General features: G+C 38.8%; 1 protein-coding gene across 1 annotated transcript in view; it reads right to left on the bottom strand.

Annotated features, from left to right (window-relative positions):
• wnt6b (wingless-type MMTV integration site family, member 6b) overlaps window positions 1-25,018 on the bottom strand; it is a 41,947-nt gene extending 16,929 nt beyond the window's left edge. Inside the window, exons 1-2 of the mRNA XM_033986943.2 lie at window positions 24,417-25,018; window positions 4,245-4,465 (exon numbers count right to left, since the gene is read on the bottom strand). Coding sequence (XP_033842834.1) covers window positions 4,245-4,465; window positions 24,417-24,499 — 304 coding nt within the window. The 5' untranslated portion in view covers window positions 24,500-25,018. The remainder of the gene's footprint in view (window positions 1-4,244; window positions 4,466-24,416) is intronic.
• Between the last annotated feature and the right edge of the window lie 507 nt (window positions 25,019-25,525).

Genomic DNA, 25,525 nt, shown 5'->3' with positions numbered 1-25,525 from the left:
AGGCAATTTTAGTTTATGAAGAAGGCTGAGTCTGATGGAAGGAGACCCACTCAACTCTGTCTGGGTGAGATATAAGAGCTAGTGTTGTCTGCAGCTACAGAGGGTCAGGAGGTCGTGGGTTCAAATCCATAAGAAACATGTATAGAGAACGGAAGGGAGTGAACTTTGTCAAATACGTTGTTACACCAAGGAACTTTCACTTTATAATAACTACACTATGCCTTAATAAAGCATGAAATAAGGCTTACTGCATAATTAACTCATAGTTTATATAAAATTATTGAGGTTTAGTAACAAAATGAAGGAGTTAGGTAAGTCTTTCTTCATGCTTTATTAAGACTAATTAATGTGTACCAGGAACTTTTGTGGTTAGACATTATTTTGCCTCCACTAGTGTTTATGAACTAGTTCCACAGATAGCGAACAACTTCTCCAATAATGTCCAGGAAGCCTCTTGCTGTATTAGACATTTAATGGAGTGGATTATTTGTAAAACTGCAACACACAAGAAAATACATGCATATTACAATCATGCTTACACATTTTTAAGAACAAAACCATGCAGAGCTACACAAAACATCTAGTAGCTTATTAAAATACAGCATGTGCACAACACCAGCCCAAAGGTAGCTATAACTAACGAAAACATGTGCCAAACTGCCGATTAGCATTATGCTAACCTAAATGGAAAACTCCATAGACACGTGAGCGCCGCTAGCGTCATTCGCTTCAGTGCAAATATAAACCACAAATTAATCCAAATTAACCAAAGTGCCCCAAATGAGTCCACAGAGTGAGCCAATATGTTTTAAAACCACAACACTCACAGACAGACGTCTACACGGGGTCAACGACAGTACGGAGGGCTCAAACACAGTGAAGAATAATCAGACTGTTGAATTCTGAAACAATATGGCAGCTACGGAAGCTCTGAACAGACAAAACACATTAACTCAAAACAGAAAATATTTGTGTCCACTGGGGGGCAGAACAGACATAAAAGGTTTAACATTTCTTGGGATGAATAACTGAATAAGACAGAAGTAAATTGATGAATTTTGATATGAATATGAATGTGTCACCTTCAGGGGGTGTTTTAGCTGCTCTTCATTGGCTTCTAGTCCAGTTTAGAAATAATTTTAAGATTTGAACGAGTATGTATACATGTCTAAATGGCACTGCCCCATTGTACTTGTCTGAGCTGCACTGTTTTCACACAGACACCAGAGCCCGGAGGTCTGCCGACCAGCTGCAGCTGGAGATGCCCTGCTCCAGGTTTGTGAGCAGAAGGAACAGAGCATTCTCAGTTGAAGCTCCTGAACTGTGTCTCCCTTTCCACATTTGAGCTGCACAATCTCTTGAGCATTGTAAAACTTTACTAAAGACTTATTTTTTTTAAGTGGCATTTGACACTGGTCACTGAGCAGAGATCACAGTTTGTTTTTCAACATTAATGTATGGCTTTGTTGTATTTTATTGTCTGCTGTGTTTTGTGAACTTGTGAAGCATTTTGTTCAAAAATGGTTGTTTTTAAATGTGTTATATAAATAAATGTGATTTATTGATATTAATTGCAGTTCTTGATCAGATAGTTACCTCAATATGTACTTATTTAAGGAGAATTCACCCTTGAATGTATTGATTGTTGTAGTAAATCAAAGAAACACACAATGCCACTGAGTTTACAAAACTTTCCTACAAATATTGTTACCACTTTATAATAACTACAACTTAATTAGTCTTAATAAAGCATGAACAAAGAATTAAATCATAATTACAAATACTAAGTAACAAATTATTCGGGCTTAGTAACTACTTAATTAAGAGGTGAAGGTAAATATTTTGAGGTATTTTTCTTGCAGATTAGATTACAAAATAGATTGAACTACTTTTTATCTTGTGCCAAGCTGTGTCATTTGAAAAGCTGTGAGTCAGTGCCAACTTGAATGACATTCATTTGAAAGTGAGGCTGTCAGGGCATGTTTCATTGTGACAAGAACTTGGGGAAACTCATTAGCATATGTTGTTTAAATAGCAACATGGCCCCTGTAGTATATACTACCGTTCAAAAGTTTGGGGTCACCCAGACAATTTTGTGTTTTCCATGAAAAGTCACACTTTTATTTACCGAAATGAATAGAAAATATAGTCAAGACATTGAGAAGGTTAGAAAAAATATTTATTTGAAATAATTTTTTCCTTCAAACTTTACTTTCATCAAAGAATCCTCCATTTGCAGCAATTACAGCATTGCAGACCTTTGGGATTCTAACTGTTGATGTGTTGAGGTAATCTGGAGAAATGTCACCCCACACCTCACAAGTTGGATTGGCTGGATGGGCACTTTTTGTGTACCATACGGTCAAGCTGCTCCCACAACAGCTCAATGGGTTTTAGATCTGGTGACAATTTGGAGGTGTGCTTTGGGTCATTGTCCTGTTGTAGGATGAAATTGGCTCCAATCAAGCGCTGTCCACAGGGTATGGCGTGGCGTTGCAAAATGGAGTGATAGCCTTCCTTATTCAAAATCCCTTTTACCCTGAACAAATCTCCCACCTTACCAGCACCAAAGCAACCCCAGAGCATCACGTTACCCCCACCTTGCTTGACAGATGATGTCAGGTACTCTTCTAGCATCTTTTCGGTTGTTCTGCATCTCACAAATGTTCTTCTGTGTGATCCAAACACCTCAAACTTCGATTCATTCGTCCATAACACTTTTTTCTAATCTTCCTCTGTCCAATGTATGTGTTCTTTTACCCATATTAATCTTTTTCTTTTATTGGCCAGTCTCAGATATGGCTTTTTCTTTGCCGCTATGCCCTGAAGGCCTTCATTCCGGAGTCACCTCTTCACTGTAGATGTTGACACTGGCGTTTTGCGCGTACTATTTAATGAAGCTGCCAGTTGAGGACCTGTGAGGCGTCTATTTCTCAAACTAGAGACTCTAATGTACTTATCTTCTTGCTCAGTTGTGCCGCAGGGCCTCCCACTTCTCTTTCTACTCTGGTTAGAGCCTGTTTGTGCTGTTCTCTGAAAGGAATAGTACACACTATTATCTATATCATGTTTCACATGAAAGTTCTCTTTTTCTGGCCATTTTGAGCGTTTAATCGACCCCACAAATGTGATGCTCAACCTGCTCAACCTGAAGGTCAGTTATATAGCTTCTCTAACCAGCTAAACTGTTTTCAGCTGTGCTAACATGAATGCACAAGAGTTAGTCTTCTGACACAATGACAAATTGAGCCATTAGAACACTGGAGTGATAGTTGCAGAAAATGGGCCTCTATACACCTATGTAGACCTATGTTGCACCAAAACCAGACATTTACAGCTAGAATAGTCATTTACCACATTAACAATGTGGTATTAAATGCTCACGTTTCATGTGAAACTCGACAGTTTAATCTTGTTCTTAGAAATGAAGGCTAACAGTGTATTTCTGATTAGTTTAAATTTATCTTCATTGAAAAAACTGTGCTTTTCTTTCAAAACTAAGGAAATTTCTAAGTGACCCCAAAGTTTTGAAAGGTAGTGTATATCTAATCTCAAATAAGCATCTTCGTTTTTCAGCAATTTACATTTAATAATGTCACTTCAAGACAACTGCAAGAACCAACAATATTAGGACACACTACGGGTAACTTCTGTTCAAGATCAGATTTAATTTTTATTTCATCCAAAGCACCACTTGACACACTGGTGCCTTCGGTACCACAAAAAACAAACAAAAAAAAAACAAAAAAAACATACACTACCAGTTTGATGCTTTTTTTCCCTTTATTCTTTCTTCATTATTTCTTTCTGAATGAGACATATTATTATATATTTGACTGGTAGTGTATGTATAAACAACAGCAGTCAGTGTTTTGTTTTTTTTTCCTTTATGTTTATACTACTTTCTACTACTTTCTACATGGAAGGCATAGAATTTATCAACCAAAATATATGGAGTTATCTTGTGAAGAAAAAAAGTTACATAACTCTACTAAATATTTTTCCACAACGCAAAGGGTGGCTATTTTGATTATTTGAATATACAATAAACAAATATTTAGAAGAGTTATTTAGCGTTTTCATTGCTTACATCTTGCTTCACATATTTGTTGTGCTCTGTATGTATATAAAATATAGACATTGTAAAATACATTTAAAATTTTTTTTTAAACTTTGAATGAGAGAATGTGTTCACACTTTTGTGGTACCTTATATGATATAGTGTTTTTTATCCTTGCTCTCACCTTGCTGCAGGATTTTGCCAAAGTACTTGTTGTGGCTGGTACAGTTCCATCGGCGGTACCTGAACTGGTACTGACACTCACGGACACCGAGGCGCGCCCCTTTGGCCACTTCACTCACAATCTCCGGCTGCGTTTGGCACAGCTCGGCCTGCTTTCCCGCCAGACGCTTCGCCTTTCTGCAGATGCTGTTGGGGTCCATGGCGAGCGGACTGCCCACAGCCCTGAGGACAACCAGGGACAAGAGTGAGTGAGATTAGCAGGAGCATTTGCAACTCAAGTCCACAACTGTAAATATGCTCCTACCCCACTAATTATAACAATGTAAAACTGCAACTCTTATATGATACAAAAAGAGAACACTCAGAACTGGAATCATCGTCCATTCCAGTCAAATCAATGTCAAAGCATATTTTTATTTTTAATGTTTATTGTTGTTTGTAAGTGTTTGAAAAGAAAGAAGACATATGCACTGTAGTTATTTGGAGCTCCCAAATTTGTATTATAGTTTAATAGCACCACAACGTGACCTTTCTGGGTCACATCCTTCTTCAGGCATGAAAGATTCAGTTTCACACCTGTTTTATGCAAGCCTAGGTGGTCACCTAACCAATCATGTGACAGGAAAGCTAATGAATACAAATGCCAATTTGATATGAGTTATAAGATTACAATTGTTTGATGGAATCCTATGAAAGATAGTATAAGCAGGTGTTCACAAATATTGTTAAAGTGGTGTATTAGTCTGCCACAGATGGATATATTTACACTATGTACAGTTTATATACAAATAAAAAAACAGAAGGGCAGAATATTAGCACCAACACTACATCAATGGAAGTAATATTGGGAAAATTGGGAGCTCCAAAGAACTGCAGTGCAGATCTCTTCTTTCTTTTCTACAATGTTTGTCTTTGGACCCAGCACTCAGTTGCAACTTTTATTAGATGTATATCATCATTTACCAGTTTAGTTTTAATGTTGGCATAAAAAAGCTTAAACTTTCATCTTGAGAAATCTCTTGAAATTATTTTATATACAGATACAAACAAGTATCTTGGTTTACATTGTGTTTTGGAAAAGTTATGTGCATTGTAATCTTTGGTAAGGGTTTGCATAGATATATCTACCAACCAGGGGCTGTGGAGTGCCACAGGAAGGTTTAATATTGTGTCTTTTAGACAGCACTTGATGCTATATACCATTAGTATTAGACAGCACTTGATGTTATATAACATTAGTATTACACATCCCCATTGACATAATATGGTAGTCAAATTTTTTGTTTGCTCTGGGGTAGCAGTGTGCAACCTTGTCTTCAAAAGTGATATCTAATTAAAGACCATTATTTCTTAGCGAAGCAGCACGTGAGGAGTTACTGTAACATTGTGGGCAACCAAAACCAGAAACCAAAATACAAGCGGTTTGTCTTTGGCTGCTCCTTCTGCCAGCTCTGCTCACTGTCTATGCACTTTTTTACACTCATATATTCACATGGGAGAGAGGAGAGCCTTTACTTCCCATGTGCATGTCCTGTGTGTGGTCCTCCATTAGACTTGGACCCTCAGAATAAGTTTAATGTTGAAGTTGATTTAGTAAAAACCAGAAGGCAGAACTTTCTAGATTTCCACTTGATACACTTCTCTGGAGATTTCTGAACAGTTATGAAACCACAGGCTCTTCAAATCAGCACCACTTATTTAAACACTGCAGATTAAATCAATGCTACAGAGAAAAGGAGAGATTGTGTTACAAAAATTAAGGTTGAGCCAAATGTTAAAACACAAGGTTAGCTGTAGGCCTATAGTCTTTTTTCGAGCTGGACGATATGACAAGACAGTAATTACAAAATTTTCCTCATATATTGATCAATTGCAATTTTTGAAACAAATTTGCAATAAAAACAAATAAATATGGCTTAAATATTACAGACTTTGTCCAAACCCTTTGACACAAAACAATAGTAAAATGTTTTCGCTGTAGACCTCTCATATCATGAAAATTTGAAATGATTTTAATCCATTTGATTAAAATGTCATCATTTGCACAGCCTTAATTAGCACATTTCACTAATCTGTAATATTAATTGATGAAAATGCTGGTAGAAATTCATTAAAAATGTTGATGTAAAAAAGGTAAAAATTTAATAAATAAATAAGTCTTACAAATCAAGACTAAAAAAAGTCCTACTTCAACTGCTGAGTGCCCCCTGCTGGTAAGAACATTGTTATTAACTGTAGATTATTTTAAGTAACATAAAATGGTTAACTGTCCAAAAGTAGTTATGAAGCTTGAATAACCATATTGTGGGACCTTTAAGTATTGCATAAAGAGTCAGATAATAAATATAGTTAGTGCCCCACTGTTTAAAGTGGTGATATATACATTGAGCCATAATACATGTGGCTTCCATATCACCTCATTTGGGTTTGGATGAGTCTGTCTCATGAGTATAAACAGTTTACTCTAAGTCTTAATGGGAAAATGGTCTTCTCTGTATCTCTGCGAACACTGTAGGAGTGTGTGGCGCATCCATCAATTTTTTAGAAAATGGACAGAATCTGAACAATGTTATCTATAGATTTGTCATCCAGACAGCACAAAGACATACAAATGACACAAACGCCTTTGATTTCTTTAAAACGCTATGGTTTGTTCGACAATGGGGTAAACTTGATTCAGGGCCTCTTGACTGGGGAATTTGCAGTAGAGCCTTTACTAGATTAAGATCATGGCCAGGAATTATAAACAAAGTAATTAACATATTGGGCATGTTTAAATTGATAGCAAAAACTGCAGAACATGGAGAAAACTCATACAACACAATGGCATAGTAACTCCATGCATAAAGACTCCAGGAATAGAACCTACAACCTTCTACAACCTTCCAGGCTCCAAAATGTTCTGTTTAGCTGGGCATATGACTGAAAGATTTTTATTCTGCACTTTTCTCTTTAATGATGATTATTTACGTTTTGATATGTTGTATTGTGATTTTAATCTTTCTTATTCTGTAAAGCATTTTGAATCACTTTGTGTATGAACTGTGCTATACAAATAAACTTGCCTTGACTTCATATTGTGAGACAACTGTGCCAAACATTTTGCCAGGGAATATACTCACAGGTCAAGCAACACAATATCATTGCAGGAATGCCCAGATTTACCAATTACTTAGCCTACTTATGTCCAATATACATTATGTGAGATAACAGAAAATATACACTGGCTGGCCAAAAAAATCTTCACCTGGATTTAACTAAGCAAATAGGTGCAAGCCTCCTCCAGGTCAGGTCTAGATTCAGCAACAGTATGTGCTCAAAGAATGAGCTGATTATCTGAATATACTGACTGACCAGGTTATTCCACCAAAGGATTTTTTTTCTTCCCTGATGGCATGGGCATATTCCAAGATGACAATGCCAGGGTTAATTTGGCTCAGATTGTGAAAGAGTGGGTCAGGGAGCATGAGACATCATTTTCACACATGGTTAGGCTACCACAAAGTCCAGACCTTAACCCCATTGAGAATCTTTGGGATGTGCTGGAGAAGGCTTTACGCAGCAGTCAGACTCTACCATCATCAGTGCAAGATCTTGGTGAAAAATGAATGCAACACTGGATGGAAATAAATCTTGTGACATTGCAGAAGCTTATCCAAACAATTCCACAGCAAATGCATGCCATAATCAAAGCTAAAGATGGCCCAATGAAATATTAGAGTGTGTGACCTTTTTTTTCTTTTTTTGGTGGCGACTTTTTTTATTTTTGGCCAGGCTGTGTATTAAAGAAGAAACCTACGCCATGTCATCGCTAATCCAGCTCTGATAGGATTCATCTGCTTTAGTCTGTTTTAAGAAGCCCTGTGCTCTGGGCGGTCTGCTAGTGGTCTGATAGTGAACACACCATGTATTTATCCTCTCCCTGAGAAAAGACTGTGTAGCTTCAAAGACAGCTTTAAAATGTACTGTAGATTTAAGAGAGTTCCTTTGAGAAATCATAAACAATAAGTCAAACAAATACAAGTTTTTTACAGGGTGCAGGGACAGTAGAAGAATACCAAAGCAGATAAATATGTACTAAAAAAACAAAAAAAAACTTCAGGAGACCAAACATTAATGATTGAGTAAAGTTTGCAATTTGTCTATGTAAATCTATCAGTCCTATACATTTGTTTTACAATTTGCATAACATTTCTTACAAAATAAATTATTTAATTAATTACAATATTATTTCCAAATGCCACCTGCGACACAGTTACACTTTCACTTCCCAAGAACACAGCAACGATATACAAAGCCAACTACAATGGCACACTGTTTCAATTTAATAAAAAATATATAATATAAGAAAGTAGTGTATATGTACACAGCAAATATAGCAAGCAGGCAGTGACTTCAAGAACCTGTTACAAATATTCAAAAACACATAACACAATAGCAATACTGACATAATAAATCCATACATATGGTTTACAAAAAAATATTCAGATTCAGTTTCATTTAAGCCTATTGGCACTTGGATTTGGGGTGTATTTATCCAAAACGCCTCTCTCTGTTTTAAGAGCTTGTCATGGTCGCCCCCCCTTTAGGTAAGGGGGACCTGCTCAATGCCTGTAAATCTCATGGAGCTGATGTCATGCTTGGCGTCATTAAAGTGTACAGCCACTAGTCTCTATCATTTCTACTACTAGAGGTCTTATCCTTCGATATTCTTGGCCTAGGTTTCTACCCAACATAGGTCAAGTCACAGGGGCAGCAAAGCATATAGATCAGGTGGGATACACAGGTGATTACACTTTTATTGGAAATTTTCAGCCCATGCAGGGATGTAAAAGATTATCTGTTTTGGTAGTGTTGTTGCATTGTGCTCAGTTGCCACAGTGGTAAATGCTTTTGGGTAATAGGGGCTGAAGGGTTTGTGACTGCACTTTTAACATTCACATGACTGCGTATCAACATTGCCATGACAACAGCTCTTCAGGACACTAAAGTTATTATTAAACTGTGAGAGACTTTGTGAATGGGCAGGACTATAATCGATATGTAAGACAACCAGTCATTATTTCTCGCTCCTATCTACAGAATATAAACCTCCTCATGCTGTTCTAAGTGTAGCTTTGTGCACTGTGTCTTGTCATTATTTTAGTGTGATCTTGTTTGTACCTGTGTTACTCTTTGTGTGTGAGTGATAGGAAAGGAAGTGAACGTAGACACCTCTTTCAGCAGCTCACAAAAGCACCAGGATTTTACAATGAGAGACTATAAAACTACAGCAGAGAGAGAGATCAGAGAGTTTTGTATGATTACTCCTGTACAAGTATAAACTTCAAGGGGATATGCCATAATTGTGTTTGTTTGGTGTAATTTGTTGTCTCGGGGCATGGGGAAATGTGTCCTCTGCATTTGACCCATCCCTCAGTACAGCTTCGACAACCCATCAGGAGCAGTGGGCTCTGGGACCCATCTCCAGATCTTTAGCTAGGCTTGGTCATGACCTTATCTGGAGGATTCTACCAATTATGCATGTTTTGGGTTGATGGGGGGAAAATAGGCTGCGATAGAAATATAACAATATCAGCAAGCTGATAGAGACATTGTATTTCTGTAATGTGCCAGCCCAAGTCTGCCAGCTCAGCCCTTGTTATCTTGGTCCAAGTCATCAGGTATAATACTCCCTACAGTGGAAGCATAGGTAGACTTCACTAGACTGAACTGGACAATACAAGTGTTGTATTGTCCAGTTGCTACGGTTACTCACTGCTTCTGACAGTTCGTTTGGCCAGAATGTGCTATTTTCTGAAGAAACTTGAAACGCCAAGAAGATCAATGGCTTAATCATAAACATTAGCAAATTACTGTCAAAAAGACTTAAAAGTAAAACATTTCCATTATAAATCCGCCAGAAAGTATCACTGACTAAATCAAAGTTTTAGCACTCAAGAAGTGATTAAACTATATCCTCAGGCAAACAAGATTAGTTATTTACGACAGCATAACACAGCCGTGATTTACAAATGAATGCATCATTTCACTCAGTAGTGTGCAGTGATTTTTAAGGGTAGGCAAAAAGACCTTGAATGGACATCAATATTTAGTCAATAACAATATAAGTGTTTTTTATTCAAACTACATTCAATATTTGTATATTTATTTTGACTAATATATCGTTATCTATGTAATTATCCTTATGCATCTAGACACCATATGAGTAACATATGGCGTCATATGTAATATGTACTACATATAATGCAGATTCAAGATGAGATACTAGCAACAATGCACTGGTCAGTCAGGTGCACTTACAGCCTCAAATCAAAGCCACATATTTCCTGAAGAAACCTTCTGTATTTTCCTGAAGCAGAGCAAGTCCAGTACAGCCACATGTTCCTCCACACATGAGTAATAGTCCTGTTATTCCGCTAATGCTTCATGAACAGACAGGCTCCTCTCCAGCCACTGTCACTTCACTGCTCTATTTGGATCCTCCATTTCACATAAACTAACCCTGAAACTAGCTCACTGTTTGATTAAATGATTAATCACTACAAATGTCAAGCTAGAAACAATGTGCACAATCTGCACATGTGCAATTACTAGAAACCTCCTGAGATGTTTGATTTATTCAATGCTGTGTGAGCCATTAGTGGTCCTCAGTATACTCGGCCTCTATAGCGACCCTCTGTAGTGGAGAACAACAACATAAGTTAATGAGATAATCGGAACAGCGGTTGCTGAGGTCTGCTCAGTGGCCAGTAGGGTGTACTAAAGGACATCCATCCATCCAGTTTCTTCCGCTTATCTGGGGCCACAGGGGCAGCAGTCTAAGCAGGGACTCCCAGACTTCCCTCAACCTGGACACGTCCTCCAGCTCCTCCGGTGGGACCCCAAGGCGTTCCCAGACCAGTCGAGAGACATAGTCCCTCCAGTGTGTCCTGGATCTTCCCTGGGGCCTCCTCACAGTGGGACATGCCCAGAACAGCTCCCTAGGGAGGCGTCAAGGAGGCATCCTGAGGAGATGCCGAGCCACCTCAACTGGTTCCTCTCGACATGTAGGAGCAGCGGCTCTATTCCAAGCTTCTCCTGTGTGACTGAGCTCCTCACCCTATCCCTAAGGGCCACCCTATGGAGGAAACACATTTCGGCCGCTTGTATCCGCGATTTTGTTCTTTCGGTCATTACCCAGAGCTCATGACCATAGGTGAGGGTAGGGACGTAAACTGACCGGTAAATCGAGAGCTTTGCCTTCCGGCTCAGCTCCTTCCTTAACACAACGGACCGATACAGTGACCGCATCACTGCAGACGTTGCACCGATCCGCCTGTCACTCTCACGCTCCATCCTTCCCTCACTCGTGAAAAAGTATTAAAGGCCACTATTACTTCAAACATGCTTTAAACAGACAGAAATTAAGGGAAAATGGGGAAAATTATTTGGATATATTTCAGAATCATTTAATTATACTTTTGACACATGACAATTTTAAATTTTGTTGGACAAGCACGGCTTGCCTTGATTGTCCTCACAGCATGCCACTATTTTCTCTGCATTTTTGTGCCCACATTCCATACAATAAATTTACTTTAAAGAAATTGGCAATGATTTCACAAATTTATAGCTTGACTACAAGCCTCTCATCATCTTTAGCTGCTTTCAATGGATTCAGTTATTGACCTGATCCAAAACAGCTTTCATCAATTACATGTCTTCTGAAAGCTATAGCTACTTGCTTCAGTTTTTGTGTGGTCTCCATTGACATTAAATTGCATTATGCAGAGATTTAGGAAGATTACCTGTTAATCCATGAGCTCTGGTCCCATTCAAAACAGTGGATTGATAAAAATAGACCAAAGACATGAAGCAAACCACCATGTCTGATCTATAACTAGTAAATCCGGCATTTTTTCCTTTGAATAACAAATGATTTGGAGGAATTTGTATAAGAAGGAAATCTGTCCAGTGAACTCAGTGGTAGGTCTCAGAGCATTGGCTGAAGATAATCTCTATAAAGACAAGTTTAAAATGAGGGCAAAGAAGATCTAAAAGTGGAGAGAGGCAAGGTAGAAAAACATCTTGAGCAAACTATCCCAAAAAGGTGTTATAATGAACTGATGGACAGTGATGCCCTTGTTTGGTGACCTTTATAACAAGAACACATCATCTGAGCTGGGTAGGGTGTCAGTGATGTATTTAGGTGTCTTTTTAAAGATATGGTAGTAGATATTATGTCACACTTCACACTCACACCCCTTAAACTAGAAGAAATAATCAGGTACAGCACTGTTTTTCAACCTTTTTTGAGTAATGGCACATGCTGTACTAAGATGCACCGGTGTAACATTAACTAAAATGTTTTCACTAGGGAATTTGCAGTAGTGCTCGTGTTTGTGTCTTTTTTTTGGTTCAGAAGTTTGCTCAAGGCACACTGGTGTTCTCGGGCACAGTGTACAGTTAAACACTGAATGTCATTATGCCACTGACACGATCACCCTATATATATATATATATATATATATATATATATATATATATATATATATATATATATATATATATATATATATATATTTATTTATTTATTTATATATATATATATATATATATATATATATATATATATATATATATATATATATATATATATATACTACTTCTTTCCAGAAGTTATTTATTTAACCCTAACGTACAAAAATAAAAAATAAAAGGCGGATACAAGTGGCCAAAATGAGTTTCCTCCACGGGGTGGCTGGGCGCTCCCTTAGAGATAGGGTGAGGAGCCCCAGACATGTCCTCCAGCTCCTTCAATGGGACCCCAAGGCATTCCCAGGCCAGCCGATAGACACAGTCCCTCTGGTCCTGGGTCTTCCCCGGGGCCTCCTCCCGGTGGGACATGCCCGGAATACCTCCCTAGGGATGTCGTCAGGAGACATCCTGAACAGATGCGCGAACCACCTCAGCTGGCTCCTCTTGACGTGGAGGAGCAGCGGCTCCACTCTCCTGTGTGACGAAGCTCCTCACCCTATCTCTAAGGGAGCACCCAGCCCCCCACAGAGGAAACTCATTTTGACCACTTATATCCGCAATCTTATCCTTTCGGTCATTACCCAAAGCTCATGACCATAGGTGAGGGTAGGGATATAGACTGACTGACTCATAGACTCAGCTCTTTCTTTACCACAAAGGTCTGATACAGCAACCGCATCACTGTAGATGCTGCACCGATCCGCCTGTCAATCTCACACTCCATCCTTCCCTCACTCGTGAACAAGACCTTGAGATACTTGAACTAATTTGGAGGTGCTGATTTTCATCCAGCCACTTCACACTTGGCTGAAAACCGCCCCAGTGCCTGTTGCAGGTCTTGGCTCGACTAAGCCATCAGGACAACATCGTCTGCAAACAGCCACGATGAGATCCAGTCCAACATGCACTGGGAACAGGTCTGACTTACTGCCGGCAATGCAAACACAGCTCCTGCTGCAGTCATACAGGGACCGGACAGCCCTTAGGAAAGGGCTCCGGACCCCATACTCCCAGAACACCCACCAAAGGGTACCACGAGAGACACGGTCAAATGCCTTCTCCAGATCCACAAAACACATGTGGACTGGTTGGGCAAACTCCCATTAACCCTCAAGGACCCAATGGAGGGTATAGAGCTGGTCCAGTGTTCCACGACCCGGTCGTAAAACCGCATTGCTCCTCCACTATTGGTCGGATTCTCCTCTCCAGTATCCTGGAACAGACCTTACTGAGAAGGCTGAGGAGTGTGATTTCCCTGTGGTTGGAACACACAATACATATTGATCCCAAAATATAATTGTTCCATCTATCTTGTATTGAACAGTAAGTTGTAAAGTATGCAACTATAAAAACGTATACAAGATGCTTTGTTTGTCTATGCCATCATAAAATAAACTGAACATTTTTAATTAAACTTTTTTTTTTTTTTAATGGCAGAAACTAAAGATCTCACTACATTGAAGAGTTATGCTGTTCCCCATTCTTTCGTACACAGGTAACTGATGAAGAGGAGCATGTGAAGATACGATCAAAAGGATTTAAGGAACCAGAGTCACGCATGAGAGGCTGTGTGAGCAGATAAAGTCAAAAGGTTCATAATGGAAAAAGACAAAATGCTATGATATTTGATATAAACAGTAGAAAGGGCTGCCTGATTTGTGTGGGTCTATGCTGGGAACAAAACAGCTATCTGAAGTCATTTAAATTCTCATGACAGCAGACTGTTTCTATATAAAGACTTTAAATGTTTTTTTTTATAGAAACATTTGACTACATATTTAATGACTGACTTATTGAAAGAAATGCAAAATATTGTTACTTAAGTACAAATACCAGAGTAAAAAAAGTAAAAGTATCACCTGAAAAAATTTACTTAAGTAAAAGTATTAAAGTACCCCTTTAAAAATGTAATTAAAGAGTATTTCATGCAGCTTTGAGAGCTTATAAAGCTCTAAATGTAGTGATTTTGATAAAGATTTATGCAGATTTTTATCAACAGAAATCGAATTGAAATTTTTTTCTAGCAGTTTTTATTTGTATATTTTTGGTTGTTCAAACTATGAACATGATAAAAAAATAAACCCCTCAGCCTTTTCAGCAAGTTTCAAACTGCCATAAAAAAAAAAAAAAAAAGTTTGTCCTTTTCAAAAATGTACAGAGTACAGATATCTGCTCTCATATATAGTGAAGTACAGATACCTAAAATGTATACTTAAGTACAGAACTACTTTTATTTTGTTACATTCCACCAATGATAAAAATAAAATAAAATATAATAAAAGTAAACACATTTTGGTAGCAGATGTTTGATCCCTTTAATCACAAAACATTGAATAGCATTTTCCCTATTTCAGAAACACAGAGCATATAAATGAATAAGGTAACAAAAAAAAACCTGCAAGGAACTGAAAAATACAAAAATAATACAAACAAGCGAGTCTAAAAAGGTACAAGTACATTTGGTACCATTGTGCTTGCCCTCTCCTCTTGCTGTACATTAGAGCCATGAGAATGCAGCCCTCCACACAGATTTAATTGAGCCAAAGCCACACGGTCATTTAATCTTTATCTGAATCATCTGCTGCTGCTGATTACAGGGTGCGCACAGCGGACGAGATACGATCTGCCAAACTGAGACAGAGCGAGGGGCAGAGCACAAGAGAGGACCTGAGAGAGGAGAAGAGAGTGGGAGAGAGAGAGCAAGAGAGGAAGAGAGAGAGGAGAGTGGGAGAGACAGAGAGAAAGAGAGAGAGGAGAAAAGGAGAGGGAGCACAGAGAGAGAAAAGAGGAGTGGAGAGGGAGAGAGGGGCAGAGAGAGGAAATGAGAGTGGGATAGAGAGAGAGAGTGAGAGAAGAGAGTGGGAGAGAGAGGAGCAGAGAGAAAAAAATAGAGGAGAGGGGAGAGACGAGTGGAGAGGCAGAGAGTATTGGAGAGAGGATGAGTGAGCAAGAGAGAGAAAGAGAGAGAGGAGGAGAGATAGATGGACAGAGAGGACGGTGTAGAGAAAGAAGAGAGGAGCAGAGAGAGGGGAACAGAGAGAGAGAAGCGGAGAGAAATAGAGAGAGGAGATGGAGAAAGGAGAGAGGGAGAGAGAGAGGAGCTGATGAGGCTGTGGTCTTGTGGCACTGAAGTTCAGAAGCAAAATTGTGTTATACAACAAGAAGCAAAGAATAGGTAAAAATAGAATATACTAAAAGTAAACACTTCCTCTCAATCACAAAACATTTAACCGGATCTTCCCTATCTTAGAGCACATAAATAAATATGGTAAGAAAATGTAATTAATAAATAAATAAAACTTTGCAAGAAATTAATTCAAGTTTTGAGTTGAGTATTCTACCTTGAATGTCTGACCTCTGACCATTGCCGTCCTGCTATAAGCTAATCGATGCCACTTCCATTACCAAGCATATTTGCTAATGGTGTGTATAATGACAATGAAGTACTTTGAATAATTCAATATCAAATATTGCAGAGAGCAGTCAATCATTGATTCACAATGGCTAATCTGAAACACATTTTTACATAGCACTTTATAGCGCTTTACATCAAAGAACCACTCACCCATTCGCACAACATTCATACACCAGTATACGTAGACAGTAGGGCAGAGGTGGGCTAAGTGTCTTGCCCAAGAACACACTGTGTTCCAATTCCAGTTCCCACAATTCATATGTGGGAGCTGGAACTGCACCGCCAACCTGTAGGTCAGTGGATCTGACCACTCAAACAATGATGTTTCTGTCCAGAGCGAGATTTGAACTGCCAAACTTCACATCAGAGGACACTCTACCAACTGAGTTATTAATAATTCAAGGGCCATATCCCCATATTGTTTTTAAATTTAAAGGTCCTGTATTACAGTGGTCCCCAACCTTTTTTGCACCACGAACCAGAACAATGTAGGTTTTATTTTCACGGACAGGCCTTCTACGCGTGGCAGATAAATATGGCAAAAATAAGTTAAGTGCATAAAAAATACAACTCACCACAGTATACTGCAGCATCAGTGTGAGCCCTGCACTTGTTTCTTCTTTCCTTCTTGCTCACGTTTGTTTCTTTCTTTTCTCTATATCTTTTATCTTATCTTTTTATCCCAGGTGCTTAGTCTCCATGTGCCAAAGCAGTTTTGAAGGTTTCATTGCCTCGTTCGCTTTTCACGCATATTACGCAGAGCGGACTCACAGACAAACCTATATTTTAAGTAGGACTCCTGGTATTGTCTGTTAAATTTAGCTTTCTTTTTATTGGAGGTCGTAGGCTCCTTTTCTGGTTCCTCAGTTGGCCTTTTCCCCTTTGTTAAAAAGCTCTCCAAAGACTTTTGTTTTGGCTCATTTTCACTCGCTTGTGGTTCTGTTTTTGTGTGTCGTGTCCGATGTGTTAAACGTGATACGTTATCGCGGAGACAAGAGCAGATCTATCACAGATATAATAAACTTGCCACTACATCAAATATATGTCTGTGGCGATTTCCTATCAGGATTTTCATTATATATCTACTGTTAAACCTTTCCTGCTTCGCTCCCTTGACCGTGGTCAGGAGACACAGGGGAGATCCGTCTTCTCCAGGGCCGAAGGGTCACTCTTCCTCCGGGGTTTAACTCCCTGTTCTTAACCTCAAAGTTGTTTGGAGTGTGGTTCGAGCTCAAAGAGCTCCCAGTCTGTTGCTCAAGAGTTGGTGGTTTTATTATCTGTACTGCACTGTAATAACACATCACTTCTGCTCTAACTAACTCACACACTGTCTTTTTCCAAGTGCACCTCTAGACTCTCACACTCGCCGCTTCTCCGCAGGTTGAACCACACTATGCGCCACATGAACGCGCACGTCACCTCTCACTCACACTCACGCTCACGCACCACACTGAACTAAAGCACATAGGAGCTAGACACACACCTCACAACACTATGGACGAGCTTATTAGTGCGTCATGAGGGACAGGCAAAAGTTACGACGGAGAAGATGCGGTCACTGATAAACTATTTACCGTTTTTGTGCGGCCCGGTAGCAAATGCGTCACGGCCCGGTACCCGTCCCCTGCCCGGTGGTTGGGGACCACTGCTGTATTACACAAAATTGACTCTAGCTTTTAGCCTTGTTAAAACGTTGTTACCTCAAAGCATACTTGGAGTTGTGTTTTGTTTCTTTCACACATGTTTGAGTAATCCTTTATTATTTCTGTGTGGAGTTTTGCATGTTTCTCCCCGTGTCTGGATGGGTTTCCTCCGGGTACTCACATGAACGCCCTTCAAGACAACTGTTGTTGTGATTTTGGGCGTTACAAAAATAAAATGAATTGAATTGGATATTAGTCTACATCTCCAAACCTCAAAATGCTCTGTTACATCTAACTAGGTAATAGCTACTTTTTAGTAACTGTTAAAATGTTTAAAATACATCACAAGATGGAACAAAGTGTTTTCAGTTTGAGAGAAGAACATTGTGTGTTAAAATTGTGTGAATGAGACAAAACATAACTCCAGTTTATGATGAGGAAACAACATTATACACATTTTACATAGATCAGAAAATACCATACATTTTAACTAGGTAAAGTTAATCTGTATTGTATTGTTGGTATAGTATAAGTGATGATGCTATATATTATGACAATATAGTTTATAGTTAAGTCATGTAGGAATATTTTTTATTTCTATTGTACATTTTGAGCACACTGTTGTACTGGTGGCTTGTTTGCACCTGTGGGACTGTGGCACACTCCAAGTCAGCTTTTGTCCAGACCAAGACCATCTTTCTCCCTCTCTTTCTCCCCCCCTTCCGTTCAGAGCTGGCCTTTCTAAGAGCTGGCCTTTCTAAGCGCTGCAGTCGGGAGTAGTGTTGGACAGAGCAAAGGCATTCCTCACTGCTGTCTGTCTGGACCCATGATTAGCTCTTAGTTCTAATCAGCCGGGCTCTGAAAGAACGCCTATCGCCCACATTTCATCTCGCTCGCCCTGCGTCTGTCACCGCTCCTCTCTCTCCTTTCTCCTTCAGCCTGGGCCTATCTACATACGATAGCGGTTCTCAAGTACGGCTAAAGACACGAGGAGATAGAGAGCGGCAGAGGACCTAGCGATGGGAAAACAGAGCATCATTGTCCCAAAAAGATCAGGGGAGGACAAAATGCAGGTGTGGCATCGTCCCAGGACAGTCCATTGCAAACCAGTTTATGAGAGAAAAGGGAAAGGGAGAAAGCGAGAGAGGGAGGGAGGAGGTAGACAGGCAGCCAGAAGACAAGTGAGTGAGTGAAGATGACAATGGCTGTCAGTGGGGATAAAGAGGAGAAGTGTGCCTATTCAAGTTCAAGGCTGGAAAATTTCAAAAACATTTGCCAGAGTTCTTAAACTGCTAAATCCCTTAAAAGTTAAGTTATTTAGTTTGAAATTGAGCCACACAATGATATAAATTGGTTTACTTTTTGTGCTACTTCCTAGGCCAAATAAAATTTAGGGATATTAAATAATCTATTATTGATATATTTTTAATATATTGATATATTTTCTCAAAAGTGCACTATGTAACTGTACTGGTGGAGAATATGTGTACCAGCAGGTGATGTCAGGCAAGTTACAAGTCAGATCTGTGTAGAGACAAGTCATCTAACAGCAATAACACATTTTTTTGCATGGATTTTTTGGAGCAATAGAACTGAATAAGTTCAAGATAGACCAGTCTAATGCCATATACTGTGGAGTATTTCACACAAACCAAGAGCACTGGGATAAGCACATGTATCCTCCACCAAAAAAGTCACATAGTCCTCCTTTTTTCTATTTTTATTAAGATATATTTTGATACAATATGTACAATACAATATTTATTATGCAAAACCAGCTCTTGTGAGCTGTTAGCCATGTTATAATGCTGTTACCACATAAAAAACATACCCGAAGTTGTGTTTTGTTTCATTCACACAAATTATTATTTATTATTAGTCTGTTTGCATCTCCAAAGCTCAAAATGCTCTGTTCACCTTGTAATGCCATGATTCATTTGAAGTTGTCAGCTACCTTTTACCTTTAGTTCATTAGAGATGAACAATTTCAGCCTGACATCATCCAAATGATTCTAGCAAAAGTTGTATGGAGTTTAAAAACACAGTGGAGTACTTCCTGTATTATCACATAATATCATAAGGTAAGTGTTTTCCGTTTCAGAAAAGATCTCAGCCTAAATATGCGTGAGTATGAGTTTGTGAATTTAACATGCGTGAATGAAATAAAACGCAACTCCAGGTGTTTTGGATGAGTAAAAAAAGACATTATAAGATCAGAAAACAGCCTAATATCGGCCCTTTAATAATCAACACGACATTCCTATATATGCAAGTTCTCATAGCAAAGACATTATAAGACCAGAAAACAGCCTAATATCGACCCTTTAATAATCAACACGACATTCCTATATATGCAAGTTCTCATAGCAAAGACATTATAAGACCAGAAAACAGCCTAATATCGACCCTTTAATAATCAACACGACATTCCTATATATGCAAGTTCTCATAGCAAACTTGTAGGGTTTACTACCCGGAATCATTTTGTATTGTATCATTGATGCATTCTTTCTTTTACACAATGAATAAATGTAGATTTGCATTGTCTTGCTATGCAATACAAGAAGTGGTTTATCCATAGATTAGATTCAGTCTAAAGGTGCTGTTATTAATCAACATAAAACCACATTAACCTTTGACCCTTTCCCTTCCACAGCTGGGTAAGAGCCCGATTCGAGCTCAGACAACTCCCCTCCAGCCAACAGTGACTCTGGGCCACATTTTTGTCTTGTTTTGACCCTGTGTGGCTAATAAATCAGAGCAGTTCTCAGGAAAAGACATAACAACACACCTACATGACTATGAGGAGAAGAGCAAACATATATCATTGCATGGGACTGGGGAAGAAACAAATTGCATGTTGAATATCATTTATTTATTTATTTATTTGTGGATTTCTTCATAAGAGGTGATTTTTTTTTTCTTTTTCAAAGCTGCGCTAAAGTCATGCACGTGCTGCCAAAATTCACTCATCGTTACGGTTATGATTAAGGTTATTTTTAGGAACAAGTAACAGTTTCTGGTTAGTAAATCATGTAAGGAGGTTAATGGTTAATTTTGATCTTCATTCACTCCCAACACAACTTCTGCATGTAGCCACAAGTGCTCTGGGCCAAACTGACCGCTGCAAATTTACACCTATGGCCACCTATGGCCTTGCCCAAAGACACAACAACACAGCTGAACTGGCCTTATGAGTATCGCCAGATCTAATTCTACACTATTTCAGGTCTACAAAAGGCTGGAGGTGGCAGTTCGAATCCTGCTCTCAACATAAACATTGGTAGAGTGGTCCAATTCAATGACCCACATGTTGGCGGTGCAATTTCAGATTCCACAGATGAATGCTGTTGCTGTTTCCTTTGGCAAGACCCCCCAGTGTCTGCGTACACTGGTGTAGAATGTGTGTGTGAATGGGTGGATGGTTCCTTGATGTAAAGTGCTATGAATACCTTGAAGGTGTAAAAGTAAAAATGTGACCATTTGCCAATTAGGTAATTCCAAATAATGAATTGGACAAAACATGAAAAAACTGACTGAAAATATAGCAAACACTAAACCGCTTGAGGGTCACAATTAGAGAAACACTAAACAATATATAGATGAATGAATACTCCTGTTATGATGATTATCATATTGCCAGTTTTCGGGGATCAGTATTTATCACATGTAGATTTTCTTTTTGTTATTAATTTGTTGTATGGTGCCATAACATTTGAGCTGCAGATGACTATATATTTACTGCAGTTCATGTTTTTTTTTTTTTTATGGATCTCGCTTTAGAGTTATTGTGTCAGGTGTAAATGGGTTTCAGTGTTATGGTTTATTGCGATGTCATGACAGGCCCAACTGTGCTATTTGAAATGTTATAAATATAATGATGATAAATACTGTGTTAAGTGCGACTAACTGGTTACGCAGTCTATAGTTCATATTCAGTTCTTTTGTGAAACTCGTGCCTTCAGTCTGTGTCTCAGTGACACCAATAGCTCACAATGACCTTGACTGTGCTGTGAATGGACAGTGGGAGGATTCGCCTGAGAACAAGAGAAAAAAAATACCACAAAGCTCTGATTCAAACCGCCGCCGCATTCGTGTGAGAAGAGAATAATCCACATGATATTTAAAGGTGCACTGTGTAACTTTTTCTGGTGGAGGATCTCCCACCTGCTTGTCTCAAAGAAGAGAATACTGCTGTCCTGCTGCTGTACTGCTATTTGTTCCACAGTGCAGCTTATCTATTTTGCATTAATCAATTACAGGTGTCTTTTATTGCTTAAAACACTGTAAAATAGAAATTATTACTCTGAATGGAGTTGCCTTTCTATAGATTTGACCTGTAACTTGCCCTGGTGGCATCACCTGCTTGTCTCCATGGAGATAGACCACATACTGTGGAACATTCATAGCACAATAAAAACTAGACTGACAGAGGGTAGACCATCTACCAGAAAAGTGACACAGTTCACCTTTCAACCCGGATGATGGGGTATGTACGGGAGTCCGCATGGCCCAAAAGTATTTAGTTATCAGTAACATCTCAGACTGTCTGTCTGTCCAACTGTCACAGAGGTTGAAAAGCTGGGCCAATAAGGACTATGAACTGAGTTCTACACATCAATCTGAGATCGCTCTTGCTGAACGTGATTGGAACCAATGATCAGAGTGTTCAAACAAAGACCTGACATTGATTGGTCGAAGCTTCGGACAAAGCGCTTCCCTCTGCATGTTTATCAAAAACTAAATTGTCTGCATTTCTGCTAAAATAGGCCGAAGTACATCTGTCGCCATCGCCATGTTTGTTTTGGTTGATTTGGCATTGACTTTCACACAAATGACAATGCTGCCCTGTGTTTGGTTAGTTTCTGACCTATCACATACAAATGATTCAGCCGGAGCTGTTCAAGACGAATTCTTCAGATTTTGTGAACTCACAAAAATTGCGTGAATTTGGCTTGCTGGCAAGGCTCTGTGCTAGAGGGCCACCTGACATTCCTAACTCCCCCTCTGCAACTTCACATAGATATATGCACATAGATAGACACACATACATGTACACACGCACAAACCAGGAGCTCCTCTTTCCTCAATAACTGCAGGCAACAAACGCCAGACACCTCACTCCACTTTTGCAACATAATATTAGCATTTTGTCTGAGCTTAGTTGGACAGTGAGTGTGCCTTTGGACTTTTTAGGGCAATTTGTAGCATTGGCAACTTTATTGTCTGTTTCAATAAAGTGAAACAGAATATATATATATATATATATATATATATATATATATATATATATATATATATATATATATATATATATATATATATATATATATATATATATATATATATAACTTAAGATAAATATCAGTATCACAGTAAAATAAAATAGTATTTTGAGATCCAACTGAACATAAGATAAATACACTACAATCTAGTAAGGGGTCAGCCACCTGCTTGTCTCTATGAAGTCTCACAGTGGCATTAAACCTGTCTTATATTGCATTATTTAAATTACATGTGTATTTATTGTTCAAAATAATTGTAAAACACACGTTCTTATAGAGAATGGGCTTGCCTCTTTACAGATTTGACCTTCAACTTGGCCTAGTGGTGTCTGTCTACATTTAGATATATTTGATGCCATATACTGTGGATCATACCTGTTATTACATCTCCATGAGGACAAGTTGGTGGCAGGCCCTCCACAGAAAAGTTACATTGTGCACCTTCAATGTGCTATCCTACTAATATACCTTTAATGTGCTTTCCTACTAATATAATATACCTCTAAATCGGATTTTTATCTGAATCAAATAACGGTGTATCAGGGATAAAAAGTCATTTAAATAAATCATGTTTGATTTAGAGGACAAATCAACAGTTTCAGTACTGATGTGTAATGTACGAAAAAATAAATAAATACATAAATAAATAAATAGGAAAAAAAAAATTATATATATATATATATATATATATATATATATATATATATATATACACTATACTATACTATACTACTAGAGCGACAACGACACTAGATAAATAAGGGCTATATAATAATTGCAGTAACTTATGTAACATCACTAATCCAGATGACAATTCAGCATATTAGCATGAAAGCATACTAATCAAAAAGATCTAATGCCATAATAAAAAGCAGTGATGCATGTTTATGAGGGTGGAGCCTGTGGGGGATTAACTATTATTTGATAGACTAGATATTGGACACAATGTTTGATGCAGATGAACAATCTTGTGTGATCCTGTCAAGTCAAGTAGGAGACAAATTTAAACATCTCTATAAGCAAAATAGATACGATTACTCATGTGAAATTACCAGGAAAACAACGTATATCTTTAAAGATGGTATTTGCTTGTGCCCTTTATGTGTATAGACTATAATTATTCTGTATCAAGTACTGGCTGATTGATTTTGCCCTTTGCATGCAGCCAATACGTTTATGAAATTGGAAAACACCAAGAATACATGCCTGAAAACTACACATTACGTACAGGTTTTAAGCACACCTCTGCCCATACTAAAACACTATCCGATGCCTATGAGAGCAACACGTGGCTGACTGTCAGTACTTACCACCACAGCCCAATGATATTGACGGGGCATAGCAAGATGAAGAAGAGGGCGAGCTGAATCCGCGAAAGACGCACGCGTGTCATCTTTGCACCGCTGCAAACATCCACTCCCGCGACGCACAATATTTACCACGATGTCCTCTATCTCCCAGACGAAAAAAGTGGCACTAAACGTCTCAAATGCATAAATCTTAACTGGTTAGTGGTGGTTGGCGCTCATCATCCAATAATAATCCCCCCTGAAACTCGCATCTCACCACGGTCAAGAGGTCCAGGAATGGTCCACTGTCATAGTTGTGGTGGTTGACCTCTTGGTTGTGCCGATCAATTGTCGCCAATAACTTCAAATAACAGACAACTCAAAACTTTTACCGTCCCGCGCCGGACTATTCCACAGGTAAAGACTCACGGCGCACGCTGCTCTCTCAAACATGCCGTGTGTATATTTGTCTTTTGGGGAAGGTGGAAAAAACGTGTGACGTCGCTCGAGGCAAAGTGAAATCCTCGCTGTCATTCAGAGACGCGGAGAAGAAGGAGCGATTACGGCAGACAGGCAGTGAACTGGTAAACAAAGCAGACAGCAGCAGCGGTGCGGTGTTTACGGTGAAGCCCGAAGAGGAGCATGAAGTCATCACAGGTGTGGTTGGTGCGCAGCCCTTCTCATGTCCTTGCCAACTGTCTGCCTAGGACTCACATGGCAAAGTTGAAGTATACGCGAGTCAAAACACCCTACTTGCTATGTAAGAATATTCTGGTAGGCCTGTGAGTGCCGTAAGGAAATCTGGGTTGTAAAATAACAAATTAATCTAGAACACATTCAAGTGAAAATGAAAGCACTCCATAAAAAAGAAATTCCAAGCTGAATGATCAACCAAAAGCTACTCTTTTATTTAACGTCACCATGGACTTGGTGATTGTCCCAAGTCCTATAATAAAAGGGTGAGACTTGACACAGGTGTAATAAATAGCATTAAGTATTAAAATAAAATAAAATGCAATAAAACACATGATTCAATATGTCTCTTCCTTCAATGCCACTTTGGGATTACGCTTAGTACATGGCAGACAGATGGAGTACCTAGTTGAGTATTTTAGTATTAGGATGTGTTT

The sequence above is a fragment of the Periophthalmus magnuspinnatus genome, chromosome 21 (genome assembly GCF_009829125.3).
Source record: "Periophthalmus magnuspinnatus isolate fPerMag1 chromosome 21, fPerMag1.2.pri, whole genome shotgun sequence".
Taxonomy (NCBI): Eukaryota; Metazoa; Chordata; class Actinopteri; order Gobiiformes; family Gobiidae; genus Periophthalmus; species Periophthalmus magnuspinnatus.
The sequence above is the reverse complement of the archived record's forward strand: the minus strand, read 5'-3'. Positions and strand labels throughout refer to the sequence as shown.